This window comes from Natrix helvetica, assembly GCF_964273705.1.
Source record: "Natrix helvetica genome assembly, chromosome: 4".
Lineage (NCBI taxonomy): Eukaryota > Metazoa > Chordata > Lepidosauria > Squamata > Natricidae > Natrix > Natrix helvetica.
The window spans coordinates 24,551,759-24,578,123 of NC_138550.1; the positions used below are offsets into that span (position 1 = coordinate 24,551,759).

A 26,365-nucleotide genomic window follows, 5' to 3' on the forward strand; every position below is an offset into this window, starting at 1 on the left:
GGTTTGCGTACAATAAATACAGTATCATAAGCATTATTGTCTTTTTAAAAAGTCAATCTTCTAATTTACTTATATTGCCCATTATTTTCTTAATCATGGTATTTCTGCTTAGGAAACAGCAGCAGTTCTGCAACTACAGTGGCTTAATCACATTTTGACTGTAGCGTATTTGTACATTTAGGGGCTGACCAACAAAAACAGGAACAGAAACATGTATCTGACACTTTAGCAATTATGACAGAAATGGAAAATTAAGACTCCGGTCTTGCATGAGTGTGGCACAAATGGTCAGAAGAATATTTTAATTGGGGCAACTATTCAAATTGATAAACAAGAAATTCACATATCAGTTGACAGAATGTAGTGTCATAAAGGTGACACTAGATAAAGTACTAAAATAAAGACTCTCATAGGTCAAATTCATCTCCTGTGACTTTCCTGACCTTCAGTTGGTCCAAAATGAAGGTGTGTAGGCAAAGATGGGCATGCCTCAATATGCCCATGTAACACCTCTGTTTCACAAACTGCACTAATTGCCGGTTTGTGTCTGGGTGCAAATCAAGGTGTTGGCCACTATTTCTAAACCTCTACATGGCATAAGTCCTAGTTATTTGAGAGACCACTTCTCTTTCATAGTATCTGCCTAACTGGTTCAATCAGGCAGGATTGGCATACTCCAGGTTCCATTGATTAAGCAACTCCACCTACTGGGCCCCTGGGCCTTATCTGTAGTAGTACCTGCCCTATGGATTGAAGCTACTCTTGAAATTTGAACAGTTTCCACCCTACAAGGATTTCAAAGGGCACTAAAGACTTTTTCAGTCCTCTGAGAGGATGATTGATGTCCCTTTCTTCCTTTTTTGACCTCTCTGCCATTTTGTTCCTTTGTCTTATGCTTTCGGTATTGCTCTGTTTATTAAATGTTTTAACAACTGTAAACAGACCAGAATTTCTGGAAGTTGGGTTGCATATACATTTAATAAATTACTATTTATACTACTATTATATTGTTATGATTATTACAAAAATTGTTTGCTATTGTTTCTTCAAAGTTATTTTTTCAACTTCTCACCTAGCCTATAGCTGTAGGATGAAGTCCAGGGAATCTCTTATCCAGGAATTAATCAAATTCAGCCATGCTGTTTTTCTCAAGATTATCCACAGTAACGTAGATGCTTCAACTATAGGCTTAAAAGGAGTCAAAATATTAATAACACGTTCTGGGTTATATCACTGTGTAAGAGATGCTTCTAATCTGCAACAAGCATATCTTTGGTCATCACAAAACATGTTGTGAAATTAAACTGAATTTTTGTTTGAATTTATAGTTTCTTAACTTTCAAATAAATTTCCTTACACTTTAGCTATATATTCAGAATATAATGAGTTACAAAAATATTTCAAAGCTTATGATGAAATCATATTTTTAAAATTAATTTCACCTGGAATTAGTAAACAGTTAAGTATATTAACATTTTAACTATTATTTAATTGCACTGAATTACTTTAGCATTACTTCAACTAATCCAATTAATTATTTCAATTTATAGGGCCACCAATCTCAAATACATGCTTTATAACAATTAAAAAATCATATAAAAGTCCCGAAAGCAATATTGTAGAAAACACATTGAAAACATATAGCAGAATTAACAGCCAAGATATAAGAAATCAATAGCAATCAATTAACACTCTACAAACTCCACTACACAGCTACAGAATCATATCTTATGAAAAGCCTGCAGCATCGGATTCAATCTAATCTCTGGGGAGATGATGTTTCAAAGGAGAGTGCCATGATAGAAAAGATTCTCCTCTTGGCTCCACCAGATGATACTTCCTGACAAGTATACCTCTTTTGTCAGACTTAAAGGGGCAGGTATAATTAGAGATGAGGTGCTTCAAATAGACCAATCCCATGTATCAGCTTGCTCTGCCACAATAGCAGTTGCCAAGAAAATAGCATGGAACATATCTATTTAGTCACCCAAAATGAAACTCAAATTAAGAAAGACTTGATTTTACTTAAGTTTTTATTACTTAATATATTTATATTCCTTAAATAATCTCAGAAGATTAATTCATGTGAAAAAGTAGCATATTGTTGCAATATGAAAAAGTAGCATATTGTTGCAATAGAAAATATGGGATCAACAGAGAGAACTGTATTACTAATCTTTTCAATTTTATACATAACTAAATTAAATTAAAACATGTTCTTCAATCCCACATATTTTTAAATTTTAAGAAATCTATTATTTTTCATAGAATGTTGACAATATCATTTGAGTGTCTGGAAATATACCTAGGCAAAGAAAATGGCACATATGCACCATATTGAAGGTCTTTTAACACAAAACAGAAACAATCCAACAGTCTTATTAGGCCTTCGTCTTTAACAATTTTCCTTCATCAGCTATACACAAGTTTGGCATGTCTGGAATGCGTAGAAAACATGATTATATTAATCAGGAAATAATGGAGAACAATTTTGTTAATACTTTTAACTAGAATATTTAGCAAATAGATTATGCAGTTGAAGTATTCATGCGTTTTCAGACACATGAAAACATCAAACTTTCAAAATAAGGCATTTTAAACATATTAGTTACAAATCAATTATTGTAGTTTCATAGTAGAGAAAAAAATATTTATAGGTGGTTCACATTTAATGATTGTTCAGCAATCACTGCAACTTACAATGGCATTGAACAAGTGATAGTTACAACTGGTTCCTTGGAATTCTGGCTATTATAGTGTCTGCATGGTCACAATCTGGATATTTGGTTCATGATTACAACATTACAGTGAAGCATGTCACATGATCATAATTTCAGTCTTTCCCTGCTGGCTTCCCATAGCCAACAGCAAAGTTAGCAGGAAATCAGAAGTAGCAAAGTTGTTGTGAGGACCTTGCATAATGATAGCAATCAGGAATGCCAGAACTGTCATCAGAAAGCAATGCACATGCTGTCACATTTTACTACCACACAGCTCTGGTCCCAATTGCTGTCATAAACCTATAATCACCCCATCCCTATTTATTGTACTTTGAATGCGATGGACACAGTTTTCATCCAGACATCATTACAACATTCAATTTTTTGTAAAAAAAAAATCCACTACATCTGAAGAAATTTAGATAAATATAACAAAATCATGTAATTTTAAATGCTTTATGTGTTATGTGTCAATTTATGTTATAATTTACATAATGGTATTGTTAAATACTAAATGACTGGAAATGCTTTACTTATGAATTAAATTGACATTTGTTAAGACAAAATGTTATTCTAATTACAAAATAACATTAGTAGTAGGTAGAATCAGCTGCTGTTTTTTTTAAAAAAACCACACACATAACAACAACCTTATAAAGTGGGTTGGGCTACTGGTCTTAACTGCCCTGGTTCTAAGTTCTTCAGTAGCTTCTACTTCCATGATATCATGATTCTTATACGTGTGCATTAACATACCACACTTTGCTCCAATGCTCCTAACAAGATTAATATTCAAGTCTCATATATGAACTGGAAAACCAAACAAAAGAAGTTCAACTGCTGTTTTGCAAATGTATTCTGTAAGCAAACTTTGTTAATGTAAGAAAAACAGTAACATTTTATATAACTAGTTCTTTAATATAAGAATATAAGTTTTTGAATATATATATGTTTTTGAGTAGAAGTCCCACAGATTGAAATACATAAACTAGACCCAAATAAATGCAATTCTTGGAAGCAATTTGCTTAAGAACCAATTGTTTCAGTAAAAACTTCTATTAAGGTTTTTTAAAAATAAAGTACAATGGACAATAAATATTAATTTCAAATCATGTCTGGACAATTCCTAATCATTCCATAGCTTTATACTGGTAATTTTAAGAACCAGTTATGTGAACTGCTACATAGTTGCAAATATATATGGTCATTTTATATAAAGCCCATCCTGGATGCTCAGATATAACAGAGCAAAAGACAATGAAGCAGAATAAATTGTTAATATATTTTAATGAAGGTTCATTAAAAGTGAAACAGTTTTAAGTTCTACATTTCAATTATCACCCTTAGGAACATGGAAAAACATGTACAATTTCATGTACAGAATAGATGATTTTGGCTGGCTTATACCCAATATAAAACATGTGTTTTTGGTCTGGATATGGAATGAAGCAGGGTCGTTTTGTTCCAGATACAGAGTAAAGTGCTGTTTGTTCCAGACTGAAGAGTTTCAGTGGAAGAAATGTAGAGGAAAATGCCAAAGCTGAAGATTTTATTTAGTGGTGGCAACTGAGAGAGGGCAGGAGAGGAAAAGATACCAGAAAGGATAAGAGTGAGCAGGCAGGCCTATGGGAACTGAGGCCATTTGGAAGTGGGTGTAGCATAGGCCATCTGGAGAAAATAAATGAGGCACAAGGTATCCTTGTTTCCGAAGGAGGGGAGAAAGGAACAAGTGGACACCAGCTTTGCCCTATCTACCCTACAAAAATGACTCTGGGATTGCTGTAGGACTGGTTTCAGCTGCAGCACCAAACAAAAACATTCAAAATTGTTTCTGCCAACAGCAACCAATCCATCCATAATGGTTCATCAGAATATCCAGAATATGAGGGCTGTGCTTTAGGTGTGAAACAAAACATGTTTTACAATCTATGCACACTCCTAAGACATTATATAGAAGGATATGATTTAATTATCCATCCCACTAAATAGTGCTTATGTCAATGCAATAATTGACATCCATTCAGAATTAAATATCCAGCAAAATACAAAGTCAAAAATACCAGATGGATAACATTAAGAGTTTACTGCTGCATATTTTATTATCATCTTAATATAGGGGGTATTTTTCAAATCCATCACACACTTTCAAGAAGCATTGTTAGAAAAAATGTATATTATAATGAAAGACAAGGTGCCACAGTGTTGCAAAGAAAATCAAATAAAAAACAGTTCAAAGTTGAAATCAACATGATTTGCTATCCTTTTTCTCTAATACTTTGCTCAGCTACTTTAAGCAAAAGTTTGAAGCTGTGGTACAACCTTTATTATAGTAGTGACTTGGTCACAAATTACTGTTTTCCTGCTATGGAAAGCCAAAAACAATCTCCTACCAAGCATGAACTGAAGTTTTAAAAGCTGAGGTTTGTATGCATATACATAGCACATACAGAATACTAATGCCCCAAAGCAATTACCATTTATTTTTTTAAACAGAATCACATAAGTAGTAAAAAAAAAATCATTACTGTATGCTTTGAATATGAAACCAAAATATTGCCAAAAAGGAATCGAGTTAATAATGTATCAAAGTTTAAGAATAATTCAGATTCAAACATGTTTATTCATAAGAATACCTGTAGGTGGTACTCTCTAAAGTATATAATTTTGCTTCCTTTTATCCAGACTTTAAATGTACTCTGATCACTAATTAAGCACTTTATTAGCATAATATCTAATATTACCTCAGAAAGACATGGCTCGAAAGAGAAGAGTTTCTAGAATGTTTTGTTGCAACCAATACACTGTATTAAATTATAGTCTTTTGAAGTTATTAAACACTGTAATTGGATTGAAATAATAAAATTATAACAGGAAAAAAGGTACCAAAATGTTGATTAATTCAAATAAAATAAGCCTAATGAAAATATAATTTTGTTTCATTTATACTTGTGCTCAAGTTAAATCTCAAATGTTTATAAAAAGTTAAATAGTAAAAGAAAGTAGATGATTAATTCTACTATACTGAAAGTAGGATGCTTCTTCCTTTCAGATCTGTTAGGAAGAACCAGTGTAGTACAATACAGAACTGGGCAGATCCAGATTCAAGTTCACCCCCATCAAAGGAAATTGGGTAACTTTGGGCCAATTACTCAGTCACAACTCATCCTACATCACAGGATCATTTATTTGTTGTAAAAATAAATGAAAAGGAAATGAAGGGAAACCCCTTTGTAAGCAATCTTGAACTCCTGGAGAAAAGGCTGTGAATAAACTTAATAAATACTAAGTAGATTCTACCCACAAAAGCTTATACTAAAATAATCTGGCCTTTGATATACAAAAACACTTCTTGCTGCAACACAAATCAATTTTCCTGGAAATCAGTTCTTTCCATTTCTGGAATTAAAAGTCAAATCCAAACTTACCATATCAGATGGAACACTGCTAGACATCTTGATAACTACGCTGTCGGTTTCAAGAAACAAAGAAGGGAAAACGTAAAAAACCAGCCAAAACAACACAGGTACAGTAAAAGATCTTCCAGCTAACCAATCTTTGGTTTGTTCCTGGTAAGTTGTGTGCGTTTGCTTCCTTCAATAAAAGCACCTGACCCCCGCAGCAAGGAAACTGACAAAATAATCCAATTGGTATTAAAAAATAGGCTGGATCGGAGAGGAAACCACCGGGAAACCAAAGACAGCAACGGATTCTTGTCAACAGCAGCCCGAACGCCAGTTGTGCCAGATAGACCAGGCAAAAACACACAACAACAACATGAATTGTGTAGGAGCGCTTTTTCTTCCTCTCTTGCTCTTCCTCTCCAGCCTAGACCAATAATGAATGACGAGGATGATTCAGAGGATAGTTCTGTATCCGAGTCACCTTCTCATTAAAAAGAAGAGAGGGGGGAAAAAAATAATAAGCGACAGGCACTCAACGAAGTAAATAAAGCAGCGACCGTCCTTCTTTCCCCGAGGCCAAAGTTCTTGGGGGACGGGCGGAGGGGGAGGCTGCTCTCGTCCGATCCTCAGCAAGTGAAAGTGGGGTGGGGGGGGCACTTCTCTTCCTTGGAAAGGCGTGCTTCCTTACAGCATTTACAAGGCTGAGTTAAAGATATACGTATTAAAAAATAAGCCGGGGAAGAGGGGAGGGAGGGAGGGAAGGGACAAAGAAATGTTACCCTCCCCCCTCAAACTGCAGCAGCAGCAGCAGCAGCTCAAGGGGGGATTTAAACTGCAGTTGCCTCTCGCAACAGCAGCAGCAGCCCTCGCCGCCCGCTCCGCTCAAGTCTCGGCTTTCATCGCCCCCGCCGGTTCGTTTCTCCACAGTTCCTTCTCCGCCTCTTCTTCCCCCCCCTGCGGGGTCTCCCTCAGCAGCAAGACGGTTAACGGAAGCCCCCCGCAGCCGAGACGGAGGAGCGGCTCTTTCTCTTCTCGCCAGCCAGGGAGCCCCGTTGAACGAAAGAAGGGCCCGGAGTACGGCTTTCCCCGGCGCGCTTTCCGCTCCTCGGTATGCTTCACCGCCTGCCGCCGCTACTCCCGCAGCCGCCTCTTGTCATCTTCCCTTCCAGCCAACATGGCGTCTACGCCGAGCGGAGAAAAGGGGACACAGCAGGGGAAAGACGGACCCGACGCCCCCATCCCCCCCCCTCCACTCGGCTTAGGCTCCGCCTCCGGATCGCTATTCGGTGACCGCGTCAAGTGAGGCCCCGCCCATCATTATGGACGTGAGCGACAACGTCGCGCGCGCGGGGCATCCTAGGAAGTGTAGTTCTGAAGCTTCGGAAGTAACCGCGGCCGCCTTTTCATCGCGGTGCAACTTTGGCTCTGGCCGCTGTTTGCTGTTGTGGCAGCTCCGCCTTTGAACGCTTAAAGGCTTGGAAATTCCCTGCTAGAGTCAAAAGTGCATTATGTGGGTTTTTTTTTGGGGGGGGGGGGTGGAGATTCGGTTTGACTGGTTTCAGTCATAGGACCCAACACATTTGGTTTTTTCTCCATTCCAGGAATCTGACACATACGTGCAAAACAAACAAACGGACCAAAGACGAGATTTAGACAGATTAACAGAGTTGAAAGGGACCTTGTAGGAGGTCATCTAGTCCAACCCCCCCGCCCCCAAGCAGGAGAAAAAGAAACATTTCATTGACGCCCCAGGATCAAGGAGCTACAAACAGAGGCGATAACCGTTTCAGGCAACCGGAAAAAAATCAAAACAGTCGGCATTGATACCCGAATTCAGTGTCAGTTCAAAGGAGAGGATTCCCAAACTTTGTGGGCAGAAGGTCATAAAAGCGAGAGATTCGTGATTACCCAACCGGATCCGCCCTAGGAGAAAGTTGACTGAGTCGTCGAATCCCAAATAGTTGGCTGAAGTGTGTGGTGAGAGTAAATAGTCATGCAAATATAGATAGCGTATCTTCTTTTGTTTGCTTTTGGGAAAGGACCTTTGAGGGCATTTAAAACTTTGGAGCTGTTAAGTCTGCCGATCGACCAGATCCAAGCATTCAGTCTCATTCTAGTTTTTGACAAGAATGCCCTTCAATCGTTGACAGCCTCTGTGAGTTGCATGCTCCTGCCTTGGTTGTGAAATACTGTATATGTACCCAACATGACATGGCTGAAGAAATAGATGTTGAAATCTTAAAAAAAAAGTACAAACCTTAATTAAAAATATTTTATTATTAAAAATGCTAATCATCTGAACCTTCAGCGAGTCATATTCTTTTTGCTGATGGAGGGTCTGGTGAAATAGTGTAATATCTGTGAAGCACAATTAAGGGAAGCCTAATAAAACAAGATATGCCTGTAGATGTCTACCGGTAATTGCCTATCTATAACTAGCGCTGATTTCCCATATTTCCCATAAGCACTTCCTAAATGAAGACAATCCTATTGTTTAATTGGCCCAAGGGATCATATGATACATGGTTTCCATTTTCTGTTGTCAGGGAAAGATTCTTTCCAACTGTTTAGCCTCCATGTAGCAGAACAATTGTTTAGTGTTCTCCGGGAAATAGGAACAGTAGAGTTTTCATTCTTTTTACATTTATTACGATAGATACCAGGCACAAATAACAAAGACTTCCCAAAGATGAATGATGTTACTATATGAAATAATGAATATGCCCTTTTTCGCTTTTTTGAATGCTCTTTTTTTAAAAGAAAGGACAAAAATGAAGAACAGAGAAATTCTATGATATAGAAAGAAAAGCCACATCAATATACATTAGTTTGTAAAAAAAAATATTAATGTTATATTGTATAGTGGTAGATTACTGTTTAAGATATAAATCATAACTGTTTAAGATATAAATAATAAAGTAGGTGTTTTGTAACTGTGCATATATAGCTTTAATTGTATAAGCTAACACATGCATATAAAAATAAACAAAAGGGAAACATTATCTGGTTGCTTTAAAATCAGCAGGCAGTTCCTAGAGAATTATCTTTCTGGGTTTGTTTTAGTTTTTTAATTACACTCTTTAACTTCCTATGAAATCTAGTAGAGCTTTTAATAATAGCAGCCAATCTAATTTATTTTTAAAGTTTAATTAGGGCTATGTTGATTCAAACTTAAAAGAAAAATATTGTCTGCAGAAACACAGCATGCTGGCTGATGAATTCTGGGAGTTGAAGTCCACATAATGTTGCCAAGCTTGAAAAACACTGCCAACAGCAAACACCTGAGTTGGATTCTCTTTTATTATTAGCCTGCACATGTTTTCTTCAATGAAAGCAAGATGGCCTGTGTTTTACATTTGCAGCCTTATATGTATGTTCCTTCAATTTACAATATATTGCCACCAGTGTTAGGATTCAAGTAATTTAACAACCGGTTCCCTGCCCTAATGACCAGCTGGGTAGATGGAGCTCGGTGAGCATGTGACCATGTGGGTGTGGCCAACTCAATGTCACTCAGGTTGATGGGCGCTTCTGCTTAGCTGTTACCAGTGGTGGGTTCCTGCTGGATCGCACCGGATCGCGCGCGCTCCCTTTCAGCGCTCCACCTGGCTTGCGCGCTCCCTTTCAGCGCTCCACCTGGCTTGCGCGCTCCCTTTCAGCGCTCCACCTGGCTCTCGCGCTCCCTTCCGGCGCTGAAACCGGAAGTACAGTCTTGCCCCGCCCCTGGCGAAGCAACGACGCCTGCCTGCGCTCCACCAGCTCGGCTGGGAACGGAGATGTTTCCTCAGCGGAGCGGAGCGCCTGAAAAGACTTTTCAGGCGCTCCGCTCCGCTGAGGAAACATCTCCGTTCCCAGCCGAGCTGGTGGAGCGCAGACAGGCGTCGTTGCTTCGCCAGGGCCGGGCAAAACTGTACTTCCGGTTTCAGCGCCAGAAGGGAGCGCGAGAGCCAGGTGGAGCGCTGAAAGGGAGCGCGCAAGCCAGGTGGAGCGCTGAAAGGGAGCGTGCAAGCCAGGTGGAGCGCTGAAAGGGAGCGCGCAAGCCAGGTGGAGCGCTGAAAGGGAGCGCGCGCGATCCGGTGCGATCCGGGAGGAACCCACCACTGGCTGTTACAATGTAATAAGGGTTAACCAGAGAGGCAGTTTCTGTAAGCAGGGCAATAAAGATTAGGCTAGAAACAACACCAGAACGTCTCCTTCCTGCCTTCCTTACAGGATTAGCCCTGTAAAGTGGAAAAAACAAAATCAGATTTCTTCCAACAACCGGTTGTCCAAACTTCTTAGAAAATTGACAACCGGTTCTTCCGAATAGATGCGAACTGGCTGAATCCCACCACTGATTGCCACCTAGAATCATATTTTATGAGATGGGCAGAGCTATATACAGCAAATACGATTGATCAATATTGTTTACCTCTATGTGCCAATAGTATAGCCCTGTCACAAAAAGCACACAATGTGAGATAAACCTTCCAAATGAGAACTGCTACAAGTGACAAACTAAGTAAAAGTTGTTTATAATGCTCACAAACATTCACTAAACTGATACAACTAAGTGTGAGCCAAGACATACTTTCATACTTTCTGTGAGATCTCCATCTAGCAGGGGTGTCAAACAGATGGATCGCGGGCCAGATGCGTCACATGCAGGCCACGCCCACCCCAAATCTGTGAATGGAGAAAATATTGTGAAGTGTCACGTGACAGCAATGTGATGCTGCATGTTTGACACCAGTGCCATATAGGGTTCAAAGGGGCATATAATGAAATGAGTGCCATACCATAAAAATGAAAGCTCTGCTCCTTTTGTACATACATTTTGACATTGCACAGGTGGGAAAGAGGGTAGAAAAACAATCTTCCCTTCTTTCCTTGGACCACACAACCTATGGGCTTCTGAAAAGTGTAATTGAAAGGAATGGTGGCAGTGAAGCAACCACAACTTTGCCAAATTTCATTCCCAAATGAGTCATGGATCCTGGCATCCTCTAGATTAGCCCTCTTTGAGTTACCTTGGCTCAATAATTGTTGCATTCCCAATTTCGCTCAATTGAAGGTTACAAACAATCAAGTAGACATGAGAGTTCTAGATTAACATTTTATACATATTTATATATACTCCCTTTTTATGATCCTATAATCTAATGCTGGGAAAGATTGAGGGCAAAAGAAGAAGGGGACTACAGAGAATGAGGTGGCTGGATGGAGTCACTGAAGTAGTCTGTGTGAGCTTAAATGGGCTCCAGAGGATGGTGGAAGACAGGAAGGCCTGGAGGAACGTTGTCCATGGGGTCGTGATGGGTCGGACATGACTTTGCAACTATAACAACAACAATTCCTTAATTTGGGATAGAATTGGGGTGACTTGATAGAGATGAGTGTTTATTGGCTGGATGCCCTTCTTTGCAGCCGATTTTTTTTCTTTGCACCCTAGGAGAGAAACATCTTCCACTACCTAGGACTGAACTCTCAACTTTGAATGGGAGGCAAGCAACTTCAGCACTAGGCCACGATATAATTTATACATTTCTTTAAACACCTTGAGTATGAGTAGAATTTGGGACATAAATTGAATGAATTAATGAATGCATAGACCTAATTTAATATTTTTCTATTTAGTGCTTTTTTCTTATATATATAGGACCCAACACCCAGAATTACCAGGTAGTAGAGAGATACAGTCACCACATAGCTGAAGAATGTCAGTTACGGGGACAGGAATCCTAGAACTCCAGAATGGAAGAGTTGTGGGAAATTGCAGTGCTCTGGATATTCATATATGTAGTACATTTAGAGTGGTTGAACATGATAAACCATGCAGGATACATCAATATCAGCATAGACCCTTTCTGTATGTGGGCATCTTTTTGAGTACAGGTAGTCCTTGACTTACAACCACAATTGAGCCCAAAATGTATGTTGTTAAGTGGAGACATTTGTTAAGTGAGTTTTGCTCCATTTTATGACATTTATTTCCACTGTTGTTAAGTGAATCACTGCAGTTGATAAGTTAGTACCATGGTTGTTAAGTGAATCTGGCTTCCCCGTTGATTTTGCTTATCAAAAGGTTAAAAAAGGGGACGCAGCAGCAGTCATATAAGTATGAACCAGTTGCTAAGCATGTGAATTTTGACCACATGATCCTGGGGCTGCTATGAAGGTCCTAAGTGTGAAAAATGGTCATAAGTCACTTTTTTCAGTGCCATTGTAACTCTGAATGGTCACTAAATGAACTGTTGTAAGTTGAGGACTAGCTGTATTGAAAAGAATACTTCTCCTTTTACTAATCTTTCTCAACAGTTATTCTCCTCAGTCATCTGGCATTTCACCAGTACTCCAAAACACTTCAGAAATAATGGCTTGGACAGACCATCAACTGGTTAGTTCAGCACCCTAGGATCCACCTCCTTTGGCTGGCCTGATATTTCACTTAATTAAAAGTAAAGAAGTATACTCTGACCACGTTTCTATTACAGTGTTCAGCCTTGCCCCTTTTCATAATTACCTGGCGAGTCACATATTTTTTTATTGTTAGAGAAAATCGAGGAATTGAATGGCTCTGTATTCTCTTTGTTCCTTGTTAGCATGTTGCCACCTTCACTGAACAACTAATATACTAGTTCTTCCCTTTTAATTTGAACACATTAAAAGAAACCCCTTTTATTTTCTTTGCATCCTTCATTAATTAGCTTATTCTGAGATTTCATTTAATGTCATGCTTATATTTCTGGGCTGCCTAGCTGTCTTTGTGACCTCATTCAATGTCCTGTACATCTTTTGCTTTCAGAACTACGGTAAGTTTTTGGGTAGCCATAACAGCTTCTTCTGTTGCTCCCATTTTTTCATAGAAATTGTTTGCAATTATGATTTTAATCGCCTCTTCTTTAGGAATTCCAATTCATTTTGAACACATCATCTCAATAGTTTTCTTGACATGGGATCTTATTTAACCTTCCTCTGCATTAATTAAAATCCATATGTTTTAACTCTAGAAATATGTGTCCTTGCATTTAGTTTCCCTTAAAAATCAGAATCCCAGCATTATATAGTTACTCTCCCCAGCAATCTTGCTACTTCACCTGTGCTTTTTGAACTTCCTGTTGGGCCTTCTTCCTTCTTCTGAAAGAGAAAGCAGTATTCTTATCAGATATGGATATGGGTCAATTTTGCTTTGCCAGACTGAATACACTCAGAAGGTGAATTACAATAGGCATGACTTTTCTGTTGATAAAGATCATGAATTAATGTTTGATTCTTCTAGAAATTGCTTTTAAACAAGTACAGTATGTAGTAGCGATTTCTTTTTTCCATAAAAGATACCTGCTTACTTTAGATTTTCAGTTTGCAATTACCAAGCAATCTATAAAATTAACTAGACATATGGGTATGTTTCTCTTTTTCTAGACTAAACTGTGAATGTTTAAATACATTACAGACTAATCTATTTGTTTTCAACACCTCACTGTTCTTATTCTCTCTTTTCAAATGTTGTGTTTGGATTTGAGAACAACAATCTGGAATTTTAGATAAGCTGTTTATTGTAGCAGGTTTGTCTTCTGAGTTTATCATCTCAATGGATCAAGACTTTATTTTTCTGTCATGACAGTGGGGTTAATTCTGAGTTGCTTCATTTTAAGAAATGGCAATGACAGGCTTCATCTTTTCACTTTGTAACTTCAACGCAACATAAATATGCTTTGTTCTGCATTCCCTTCACATTTATCCTCTCATCAACGCTCATCTTTCTTCCTGCCCACATCTCTTCCTCCTCCAGCATCTGACCCCTTCATCTGCAACAGCCATCTTTTTCATTCTTTTCTTTGTTCTTCCTTTTGCCTTTTTGAGATCCTCCCGTAATACACAAAATTCTACAGTTCAACTGCCACAGATTCCTTCCCATGATCCATAATCTACCTTCTTCCTCTGGCAAACAAGCTCTCTCTCCTTTTCTCAACTACTGTACAATTTATTAAAGTCTCATCATGGTATTGCCAACCAACAAATGTCTAAAAGAAGGGGCCCAGATAAAATAGGCACATACACAAGCTAATCCAAGAAAACCTTGACAATAAATAGGTAGAATTAAAATGATCATGAAAAACTTGATGACACAAAATTGACTTAATCCCTATAAATATAAAAGATTTAAAGGGTGTTTGGATTTAAAAATTTTCCTCTTTCCCCCATGGTTATCTTTAGTTTTACTGTAACATTTATGAGAGGGGATTATAAGAAATACTCTGACACATAGAGAGGCAGACAGACGGACAGACACAGACACACACATTTTCTCCCTCCTTCTGTTTTGCTTAGATTTTATTGGTCGCTGTATTCAAGCATTATTGATGATACTTTCCCTTTTCTAAAAACCCATTAGCAGATGTTCATTTCATTGCCTGGGGTTTTAGACAACCATTTAAACAGAATCCACATTATAGCTTGAACTTCCTCCTTTTATCAAGATGATTAATGCTCTTACAGTTCAGATTAAGCAGCTAGCTTCATAATTCATGCACATATTTTGGAAGTTACATCCAAGGTTCCCAATAAGCAGTGCTTTGTCTCAGATAATATTTTATGTATCCAGGCTAATATATAGACAAGGAGGCTAATAAGAGCCAATTTTTAAGAAGGGTTCTGTGGAGCAAGGAAGGAAACTATAGGCAAATTTGCTTGGCATCTGTTCTGTGGGAAATGGTTACAAATATTATGATGTGAAAATAAGGAAGTATCTACAAGAATTGGCCTCACTGAAAGGAAACAAAACCTTGCCTCCGTGTGTAGATGTTTTGGGGTTATTAATAAGCATGTATGGTGCTTATTAATTATGGTGACAAAATGATAAAGTAAGCTAAATCAGCATGGATAAAAGGGCAAGTACTGTCAGACAACTGATTAAAAACAGGAAACTCATATTGACAAGTAGGACAAAGTCAGCTCCTCTTGAACAAGAATCAGTTTGGGGATAGATGCTTCATTACCCAACTAGCATCATCATGTTAGTGAGTGCGCAGTTTGCTTCCTGTTCTGCCCAGCCAATGTTGGTATAGTGTTGGCTTTCTTCTTGGTAACTCCTTAATTAGGATATTGTTTTCCGCTTCATTGTTTGCCTGGTGTTAATTCCTGCTTATCTGAGTATTGGCTTTTGGAGGGCATGCATTTTGGTCTTTTGTTTCCTTCTTAGCTTTTTCTTGTCTCTTTTGGATGGTGTGCGAATATGGTTTATTTCTCTGTGTCTATTGTCTATGTATGTGTGTGTCAAGCTCAGCTCCATATATTGTATTTTATTGTCATCTTTATATAAATGATTTAGAGTTAAAACAGAGCAGTAAATTGTCATGTTTGCAGATGATACCAAACTGTTGACATTGGTAAAAAAAGACATTGTGAAAAACTCCAAATGGATCTCTCCAAATCAGATAAAATGGCTTTAAAGTGACAAATAGACTTCACTGGAAACAAATTTTACTTCCCAAAAATATAAGCGTCACTTATACTTGATAAGATCTGAACCAGCAGCAACTGATAAGGAAAAAGATCTTGGAGTCTGAATGAACAGCAAAATCAAAGTGTCAGCTCAATATGCAGCTGCTGTCAGGGGAAAAAAAGTTCATTCCCTCTTTGGAATCCTTCAGGAACAGGAACAGAGAACAGAACTGCTGATGTGAAAATGTCCTTAAATAAATATATAATGGGACAATGGTTGGAATATTGGATAGCCTTAAAGAAGGTACACAAGCACAATATCCTTAAGAGGGATATTACAAGGGTAGAAAAGAAGAAAAATGGGTGTGGGAATCAAAATTGCAGTCAAGTAGTTCCTTGTGTTGAAAGCTATAGCAGCTGAACTCTGCAGTTTGGAACAAAAGGGACCAAAGGAGAGTCTTTATGCTTATAATCATGCATGACATAGACAACATGCAAGGAGAAGAATCTTCTTCCTCTCTGACAGTGTTAGGTCAACCATTGAACTACACCGAAGGTCAAGATTTAACCAAAGAGTTGTTTTCCCCATGATTAAATGTACTGTATGGAAGTTACTGGCAACCAATTTAGCTATGGTCTTCCCAGTTGCAATGTATGGCTGTGAAAGTTGGGCCATCAGGAAGAATGAGCGCCAAAGAATTGAGGCCTTTGAATTATGATGCTGGAGAAGACTCCTGTGAGTCACTTAGATTGCAAGGTGATCAAACCAGTGAGTCCTAGAGGAGATCAACCTTGTCTGCTCCTTAGAAGGCCAAATCCTGAAGATGAAACTTAAATACTTTGCCCACCTAATGAGAAGGAAGGTCTCACTGGAGAAGAGCCTAATGCTGGGAAAGATTGATGGCAAAAGAAGAAAGGGACAAAAGAGAATGAGGTGGCTGGGTGGAGTCACTGAAGCAGTAGGCGTGAGCTTAAATGGACTCCAGATGTTGATAGAGGACAGGAAGGCCTGGAGGAACGTTGTCCGTGGGGTCGCGATGGGTCGGACATGCAACTAAAAACAACAACAATTTAGCTACATTTTTTCTAATGTAATTATGGAAGATCAAGTGTCAGTGTTATTTATGGACGTGTTTTGCCAATTGAATTGTAGGCTACTTGCTTTGACTACTGGTTGCTGCAAGATGATACAGAGATGGGACTACTGTCCTCGGATCCATTCTTGTGAGTTTCCCAAATGCAGCCAACCAACAGTAGATGAGAGACAGTGCTGGCTGAGATGGACTTATGCAAGAGAACAATCCTCATGACCCTTTTTAAGAAGGTCACTTGGACAAAATGCCCTAGCGTAGGCTCAAGATATGCAGCAAGCCCCGGGCCAAAACTGTTTTGTTATGACTGGCAATATCAACATTTATAAATTAGTTCAGTAAAATGAATCACCAGTTTTGTCACATGATTTACTGTTATTTCATCCACTTCTGTTTGGGAGGTTTTAAATTTAATGGACAAAAACAGTTAATAAAAACTGACATTGCCATAGAATTCAGTGAGAAGAACATCTTGCTGAAGATCCATTGAAATATCAGAACATCCATAGTGGATTTCAGTTTCTTAGTAGAAAAGGAGTTTGGATATAGTTTGATTATTTCATTTTGGTTTTTGATCATTTCGCCCCACCCACTCCCATGTAATAATCTATGCCATTGTTTTCTACATGTTTTCTACAATAGAAGGTTTTTCGGGAACCAATCATGTATGCAATTAATTGCTAATTGCCCGTACTGTTATTTTACTTGCTACTCACCATTAAACCAACACTGTTTATATCACTCATAATTTGAGATGTTAATTGGTCTGTCAGCCGTTCCTCTGGCCTCTCAAATTCAAGTAGCGCAATGAACAGCAATCAACTATTTTGAAAGCATTCAAATGAATTGTTGCCAGCCCTTCAAATTAGACTAGTGAAAGAAATAAACATGAAACAAGCATGACAGGAATTCCTTGTAGGGTGAATGGTGGAATCTTGAAAGCCTATCTCTCTATCCCATTGCTCTGACCTAGGCATGACGCCGAGTCTTGGTCCCGGCAAAACCTCTTTTATATACATGACTTGTGAATTCCTTTCATTCACAGTCAGCAAGGCTTGGCAAATAGTCTTTCAGAGGAATATTTATCAACATGAACCTTATCTCACTTGGAGAGCTGCCAGATAACTAGTTTCCAAACACAGGGCAAGGCAACGCTTGGCACAGAGTCTCTTATAGTCACAAACAGAACTTTCCACTCTTGAAACGACTGAAAGAACGAATTGTTTCCTGCAAAAGCCCACTTCCCGTTTGCTCCTATTTTGTTTCCTATGGGCGGGGACATTAACCTCCAAGGTGTGGCTTTACTCCCAAGTTGACCCTGCTTTCTTAGTTAGAACAATTAATCAGTGGAACAGCTTGACTCCAGAAGTTCTGAATGCCCCAACACTGGAAGTCTTTAAGAAGATGTTGGATAGCCATTTGTCTGAAACGGTGTAGGGTTTCCTGCTTAGGCAGGGGGTTGGACTAGAAGACCTCCAAGGTTCCTTCCAACTCTACTATTGTATTGTATTGTATTGTATTGTATTGTATTGTATTGTATTGTCTTCTGCAGTTCTGCACATACACATACTAGGAACAGACTCCAGCTGTTTCTCTGCCTCACTGCTGTCTAACTCTTCGCTGCCTCCGATGCAGAGCCCTCGTCTGAGCTTTCCTTAGCCCCCAGGACTGGCCCATGTTCCTCCCCAACCTCTTTACTGTCCGACTCTGCTGCCAGCTCTGCTGGCTGCCAGCAAGCCACAACACCCTCTTATATCAAAAAATAAAAAATAAAGAGGGGGATATTTTGACTTTCTTACATTTTCTACTTTCTCTGAAAGTCCCCCTTTAGTAGTTTGCTTATTCCTTCCCATTCCTAAAATTAGGTCTGTTCCATCACAATTATAGATCAATGTGCTGTTCCTGGATTAACTTTGATAAAAATTTCCATTATACTGTCAGATAACCTGCGAGTTACTCTACCTAAATAATTAGGCAATAAATCTTAAAAGCAAACTGTTTTTCTCATTATCTGTCTCTTTTCCACTATACACGTATGCTAAAATTGTTCAGCCCTGAAACCAATCAGCATGTAGCTACAAGGAAGGAGATTGACTGCATATATGATTTACCAAAGTCTTCACTTACTCAGAGAGTAATGTGCCTAGTCAGCACAAAGAATAATGGAATGTGGGATTCACTGGAGATTCACTCATGCTCTCTGCAACCTTGTCACCTGATTTGAAATACACAGAAAAACATTAATTCTCTGTCTTCCATTACTAATTTCTTTATTTACTATGGTTTCTGTGATATTTAATTCCTCCAGGCTCTGAGCAGCTCGTCTCACCCCCTTACAAGTGCTAACAAAAGTCAGACAAAATTAGTATTGTATGAAAGACTGGCCCTGCCCTTGGTTTTATAAATATAATTCTTGTTGAAGACATTTTAGCAAGATGAAAGCAATACAAATATTAGCAAAGAAAAAAAAGGAGAGGAAAGAAGAAATGTGAATATTTATGAAAGAAAATAGAAGAAGAAGGAAAAGATTATAAAGAAGGGGCTTCCAATCTTTTTGGCAGTGGTTTTAAATGCATTTATATGTAACTGTAGGGGGAAGGAGTGATAGAACCCGGAGCAGGGTTAAAAGAGGGATCAACCTAGAATTTAATACAATACAATAGTAGAGTTGGAAGGGACCTTGGAGGTCTTCTAGTCCAACCCCCTGCCTAGGCAGGAAACCCTATACCATTTCAGGCAAATGGCTATCCAACATCTTCTTAAAGATTTCCAGTGTTGGGGCATTCACAACTTCTGGAGGCAAGCTGTTCCACTGATTAATTGTTCTCACTGTCAGGAAATTTCTCCTCAGTTCTAAGTTGCTTCTCTCCTTGATTAGTTTCCACCCATTTGTACATGGCCACAAGCAGACTAAGTCTACATGTCCCCTTCTGTTCCATTGTCCCTTATCTAACTCTAGGTGGTGTTAACTAGTAGTTTCAGAATGTTTCTGTGCATAGGAATGAGTAGCAATAAATCAGTTTAATGGAATGTTCATATGTGGACCTGGTCTTTCACACCTGATATTAACCTTCTCACCTGCCTTATCCTCCGAATGACCTCCCCCCAATATATGAAAGGTCTAACTCTGTTTGCCATTAGAAAAACAATTAAGACCTAGTTTTCCTTCCAGGTATTTGGAAATTAAGTCTCCTTTTGGTTATTTAACTATTGTGTTCAATTACCACTTTATATTTTATATATTGGATAGCTTTTTCAATGTTGCATAGCCTTCGGCAATTTATGACTTATTTTGTTCATTTATTGGTTTCTTGCTTGCGTTGGGTGGCCCCATAAATCCATTACATGGATAGCTGTACCACCATCCAGGACAAGGTGGTTCCTCTTCGTCTCAAACCCATCTCATTAAAAAAGCCACACCTTGAGTATGACGTACAAATCAAATTGGTTTCTTAAATTAGAATTGCTTTACAACAAGCTCTTTAAGTTGACCAATCAGTAGCTTTTTTAACCCATCTACATGTGCCATTTTTATCTTTCTAAAGGATATGCAAGAATTATAGCAAGCTTCATGTCTCACCTGATTTCTATTTTATTTTAAACTAGCTGGATACCCGTGCTCCACTATGAAACTATGTGTTCCGGCTTGATAAATTGACACGTACAGCTTAAAAATTAATGAGTAGTTACGATTGGCCTCTCCCCTCCCCTTCTCTTCCTCAGGCTTGCCACAAGGAATCCTCCCCTATCCCTTTCTCAACCTCAGTCTAACTCCTCAGCATTAGATGGGGAGGGGGAGTAGAATGTCTAAACTCCCAGCCCACAGGCCGGATAAGTCACATGCTGGCCACACTCACATCCAAGTGGCAGTTGGAACAGAATTCTTTTCAGGTGGGGAGGAGGAGTAGAATGTCTAACTCCTTAGCATCAGAGCATGTTAATAATAATATCAGAAATACTAATGATTGAATGATCATTTCAAAAAATCATTTCTTAGCAAGCACCTAGAAGCCAGGAGGAACATATATGTCAATATATATATATGCCGGTTTTGTTGTATTTGGGTCTTTTCCCGTGTAGGATTGAGATTGTCTTGGCAATGTTTCGGCAAGATCTCACTTGCCATCTTCAGGCTGCTGTCTTTGGCTTAAAATGCGATTGGAGCTGCCGTCTTTCTGTAAATCTTGGTGGGAGGGGATGGGGTGCTGGCTTTGTTTCAGTAAGTGGAATGATTGGTTGTGTGGTTGTATCATGATTGGTAGATTGGTGCTGATTGATGCTGGCTGTGTGTGCATTGTTGTTTTGTATTGTAACGGCCTGGGTGGTGGGTGTTGTTCGTTTGCTGACTAGGGCTGGTTTCCAGATGTTTGGTAGGTGGGAGGTATCATCACATTTATTCATGTTGTGGGGGTGTTTCTCTATTTCGATGGCTTCCATAATTATTCTCTTGTTGAGGTGTTCTGTTTTGGAGATTAACCTGCTCCTTCAAAGTTGATTTCATGTCCTGTAGCTTTAAGGTGCTGGAAAAGGGAGGATCTATCTATCACATATATGTATGTGATAGATAAATAGATGATAGATAGATAGATAGATAGATAGATAGATAGATAGATAGATAGATAGATAGATAGATAGATAGATAGATAGGAAAGCACAATTCAAAACAAAGTACATTCTTCAAGCACAATCTTTTATTTTTGAGAATGCACCTAAGCAACATATATATCCTAGAGCTCTTTTGGGGATGGGCAGGGGAGTTAGGGGATTACTATTTTTGAAATTCACTCTTCTTAGAAGAATAACTTGATCTCCGTTTCTGGTTTTTCAGCAGTAGGCTAAAATTGTTTTAAAGACAATCCTTTGAATATTTTTCTTTTTTGAGTTGCTTGTCTAAAATGTTTTTTTCCCCTTGTTAAGTTGTACCAGCAATTGATCAAAGTTCTGGTAGCAGAAATATGTGCAGCATCATTTTTAACTTTCCATGTTTCCGACTTATCACTCAAGATAAACATCATCTTAGATTCCTTTAACTGAATGTTGCAACAAATAACTCATTTCAGGAATGGCATCCACTTAAAGAGATTCAAGGCGATGTTTGCTATGAAAAAGAACAACACCAAGAATATGAAAAATCTGGACTTCTGGGGGAGACAGGGTCAGCTGAACCAACAGTAATGAACACAACAAAGACTGAAGAGCCTGTTAGTCAATCTTTGGAACCTCTCCAGACAAGGAGATCACTCACATGTGCTTTGGTCAGCTGTACCTCTCAAGGAGGCTGCAAGATAGCAGTCTTCCACAGGTTTGAGCGCAAAGGGATTGCCCATCTTGTTCATAACTGCAGCAGATTCTTTTAAAGGACACCACGTTTGCAAGCGTCATTTTCTAATCCCATTCAGAAATTGCCCATTAATCATAATAAATCTACTAGGGACTTGGAAAAATGTTTGAAAAGTCACTAAGTGAGTTTACCTTCAGCTCTGAACAAAAGAAAATTTAATGATAAGGGTAAGAACTTAAAGAATTTGAAAAAGACAGTAAAAAGCTAAAAATTTGTCCTTAAAAAATTATAAACAGATTAAGGGTCCATTAAATTTTGGATATTGATTTTTACTATAAGATATTAGAGTTACTATAAAAAATAGCTTTTTTATTTTGGCTATCCTAGGTTATTGCAAGTCATAACAAAGATAAACAACTTTGTGATCTAAAAACGATTAGAAGGTACTAAAGATTGTAAGTAAAAGGGGAAAAAATGCAAGATTGCTTTTGGTGTCAGTTAGAACTGGGATTTAGAAAATTATTAAAGGAGATCTTTGAAGAATGGAGCCAGAGGTGTGTGGCTACAATATCAATATGTCTGACTAAAATATCAAAAATGATGTCTGACTCTATGGATTGATTATATCTAAAACATGTTAATGAAGGAATGACAAATGTGGGGCAAATTTTGTCTGACAAGACAGACAAAATACTGAGAATGGAACTATAAATGCAGGCCTGTCTGCAAAAGTTTGACAGAACTATCATGGAGACCTCAGTAAGAGCAAGGCAAAGCTGCTCAGAATCATTTGTGATCTGCAATCCGGTAATGGGATGCGGGAATGGCCTTGGGAGACAGGAGGAAGAACAACAGACTGGACAACTGTCATGTAAAAGGTTTCTTAGCCCTCAGTCCACAGAAGTAGAGGTTGAGGCATGGGAAGCATTTTAGAAGGGGTCCTTCTTAATTTCTAGAGAGTAAAAAGAGAGAAGGAAAGAGATAATTTCAAGAGTCTTTTAAAGTAACCTTACAATAGAGTTGATATCCACAGATGTGCTTTTGGTCATTGTGTTTAAGGGACTGAAAAAGCCACAAGTAGTCCATTGCAGTATGAATGGACTACTTGTGCCCTGCCCCCACGCATGCACAGACACCCTGTGTGCGCCCTGCCCCCCACGCATACATGTACAACTCCCCACTCCTCCACCTTCCAGTGCATGCCTCCCCACTCGCCCATTTTTGGCTTCCGGGTTGGTGCAGGAGACTCTCCAGGCCCTGGTTCGAGGCACCAACCTGGAAGCCAAAATGGGGTACGGGATGCTGCACAAGCCCCAAAAATGCAATGTGAGTGCCCCCCATGCATGTGACCCCCCCGCATGCGTGCATGTGTCTTTTGCATGCGCCCCACCCCCATGCATGCCCGGCAGAGACCCAAAAACCAGCTGGCCGGCAGGAGGCACGCGCACATGCCCAGTGGAGCTGGGCTGGGGCGATGGCTGACGTGCCCACAGAGAGGGCTCTGTATGTGGCACACATGCCAAAGGTTCGCCATCACGGGCTTAGGCTGCATGAACATGCCAAAGACTGCAAGGAGTATTTCTGTTGCTACAGCATTCTTTCTTAATTTTTAAAACGTGCTCTAATCAGAGAGGTTAGAATAGAGATTCCCACATGAAATATGGGGTGTGCAGAGATTCAACCTCCTAGGGGAAGAGGTGATATGCAGGTAGGCAAATACATAACACCAGATGGCACATCCTTAAATCAACTGCATTTTTCCCCTGAGAGTTTCAATCAATGGCTTCACAAGGCCAGAAGAGATACAACTTCTTTTTTGAAAGAGGTGTCGAGAGATGCCGTGCGCATATCCATCAATCCTCCGAATCACGTTTCCCTTCAGATTCAGATCTCTGGCTTTTGCTTTCTTGCTGCACAATTGTGCTTCTTTCAGATAACTGAGTTTAACATCAAAGGAGCAGAGGTGATTGTCACTGTAGCTTTAGGGCTTTTTCAGACAATCTTTTCAAGCAATCAATCTTCCAGTTTCTTTGGACATTTCAGAATCCAGTTTAGAAACCGAGAGAGTGGGAGAGAACTTATTGAAAATAATCAAAATAAACCTCCATAAAGAATGATTTGTAGAATGTAGAATAGAATAGAGTTGGAAGGGACCTTGGAGGTCCTTTAGTCCAACCCCCACTAAAACAGGAAACCCTACACCATTTCAGACAAGTAGCTGTCCAATCTCTTCTGTGAACATGGGAACATTCATGTTTGGGCGTGTAGGATGAAAGAAAACCAAGCCAATCAGTGTTTGCACTTTCTAACCAGCTAGCATTAAACTGTCAGCTAATCAGGTTTTGCTTTTTGACTAGTCACAGTGCCCTAACCTACTCCCTTAGGTCAGTACATAACCACCTAACTCCTCCCCTTCTTGGCAACAGTAAAAATAATAAATTGCTAGAGTTTCTCCATGTTTCTAAATTTGATAAATAAAATGTTTCTCCATTCAGTGCAGTGGCGAAGCTTTGCTGCCTTTCAAATTCTGCATTTAGGCCTCCTTTGCTAATCATGCAGTCTGCTACTACAATGGAATCCCAGGAGGTAGGATGTTAGCAAGCTAAAAATTCCTTCCTGTGAAAGCACAGAGTGTGCCTTCAAGCACAAGATAACAATATGTTGCCATTTCTGAAACAGCATGTCAGTCATAAAACAGTGTTTCTCAGTCCAGGGATAAAATCAAAGTCCCTTACAATTGCAAGCCCGTAGTTGTCACATCACATGTTCACAACTCCCAAAATTCCTAGGCAGCATAAATTTGGAGAACACCTGGTTGGGGAATATAATCTTAGACTTGAAGTTGTTCGATTTAAATGTTTGCTAGGCTAAAAGATCTGGGCTGTAAAAATCCATATCCTTACTGGAGGGCAGCAGAGAGATAAGAAAAACTTCTAATTTTTGCTGCTGTGGTGCAGAATTTTGCAACAGATATGGTAGCCTACAGATTAAATGTAGTAATAAGGGGGGGTCATGTTTAAGCCCTGAAATAAACCACAGGGCTCATTTAAGGTTAGAAGCTTCTCATTAAATCATGTTGCTGAACCTTATAGTTCAAAAATAGTACATCAGTGACCTTTAACCTGAGATCTCCCCAAAGTAGTTGGGACTCAGTTCCCTAAATTCATGCTGGTTCAGGAATTCTGGAAGTTGTGATTCCAACATTTTTGGAAAAAAGCCCCCAAAGTGGGCAATGCTGATCTACATTTAAACCACAAAACAGCCTTTTCCAACAAAAAATATTTTAGAAGTTGCAGTCCCAGTAAATGTGGAAGCACCATATTGAGGAAAGTTGCCTCAGACAAAATGATCCTGTTGAGGCAGATAATGAGGAGTTAATCTGTTTTATGCTTTTTTTCCCTACCTACTGATGCATAGAACAAACTGCCTTTGTAAGCTACTCAGCAACAGCTGCCTGGGCTGAGTTGTTCCCTCAGGAGTAGTTCTAAGCTTACCATAGATTTTGTTTTGCCTTCAAGTCAGGTTCTACCCAGGGAATTCTTGTGACTTCCACCAGCAACATGCCATGATCCAGCCTGACAGTGCTTCTGATAAACAAATCTCAGGGCCAGTCTTTCGGTGCAAACTGTGTGTGCATCTTAGAACATAGAATTCTTTATTGGCCAAGTGTGATTGGACACACAAGGCATTTGTCTTGGTGCATATGCTCTCAGTCTACATAAAAGAAAAGATACATTCGTCAAGAATCATAAGGTGCAACACTTAATGATAGTCATAGGATACAAATATGCAATCAAATCATATTAGGAAACAATATAAATCGTAAGGATACAAGCACAAAGTTACAGTCATACAGTCATAAGTGGGAGGAGATGGGTGATAGGAGCAATGAGAAGATTAGTAATAGTGCAGACTTCGTAAATAATTTGACAGTGTTGTGGGAATTAGTTGTTTAGCAGAGTGATGGCGTTTGGGAAAAAGCTGTTCTTGTGTCTAGTTGTTCTGGTGTGCAGTGCCCAATAGTGTTGTTTTGAGGGTAGGAGTTGAAACAGTTTATGTCCAGGATGTGAGGGGTCTGTAAATATTTTCACAGCCCTCTTTTCGACTCATGCAGTATACAGGTCCTCAATGGAAGGCAGGTTGGTAGAAATTGTTTTTTCTGCAGTTCTAATTATCCCTCGAAGTCTGTGTCTGTCTTGTTGGGTTGCAGAACCAAACCAGACAGTTATAGAGGTGCAGATGACAGGCTCAATAATTCCTCTGTAGAATAACATGTAGCTTAATCATGATACTTAGCATAACAAGCAACTTAGAAGTATGGAGGTATGGATGAAGCCATGTAGGAGATGGAGGGTTGAAGTTAATTAGCCCTTCAACTGTCAGGTCTGATTATTTCCAGCTGGCACTGACATTTCTAGGATTAATTAGGGAGTAAGCTGTCATATTTCA

At 39.1% G+C, this 26,365-nt stretch overlaps 1 protein-coding gene across 1 annotated transcript in view; it reads right to left on the reverse strand.

The window, feature by feature from the left end:
* The window catches only part of UBL3 (ubiquitin like 3), a 37,751-nt gene extending 30,370 nt beyond the window's left edge, over positions 1 to 7,381 (reverse strand). Inside the window, exon 1 of the mRNA XM_081951436.1 lies at positions 6,146 to 7,381. Coding sequence (XP_081807562.1) covers positions 6,146 to 6,172 — 27 coding nt within the window. The 5' untranslated portion in view covers positions 6,173 to 7,381. The remainder of the gene's footprint in view (positions 1 to 6,145) is intronic.
* Between the last annotated feature and the right edge of the window lie 18,984 nt (positions 7,382 to 26,365).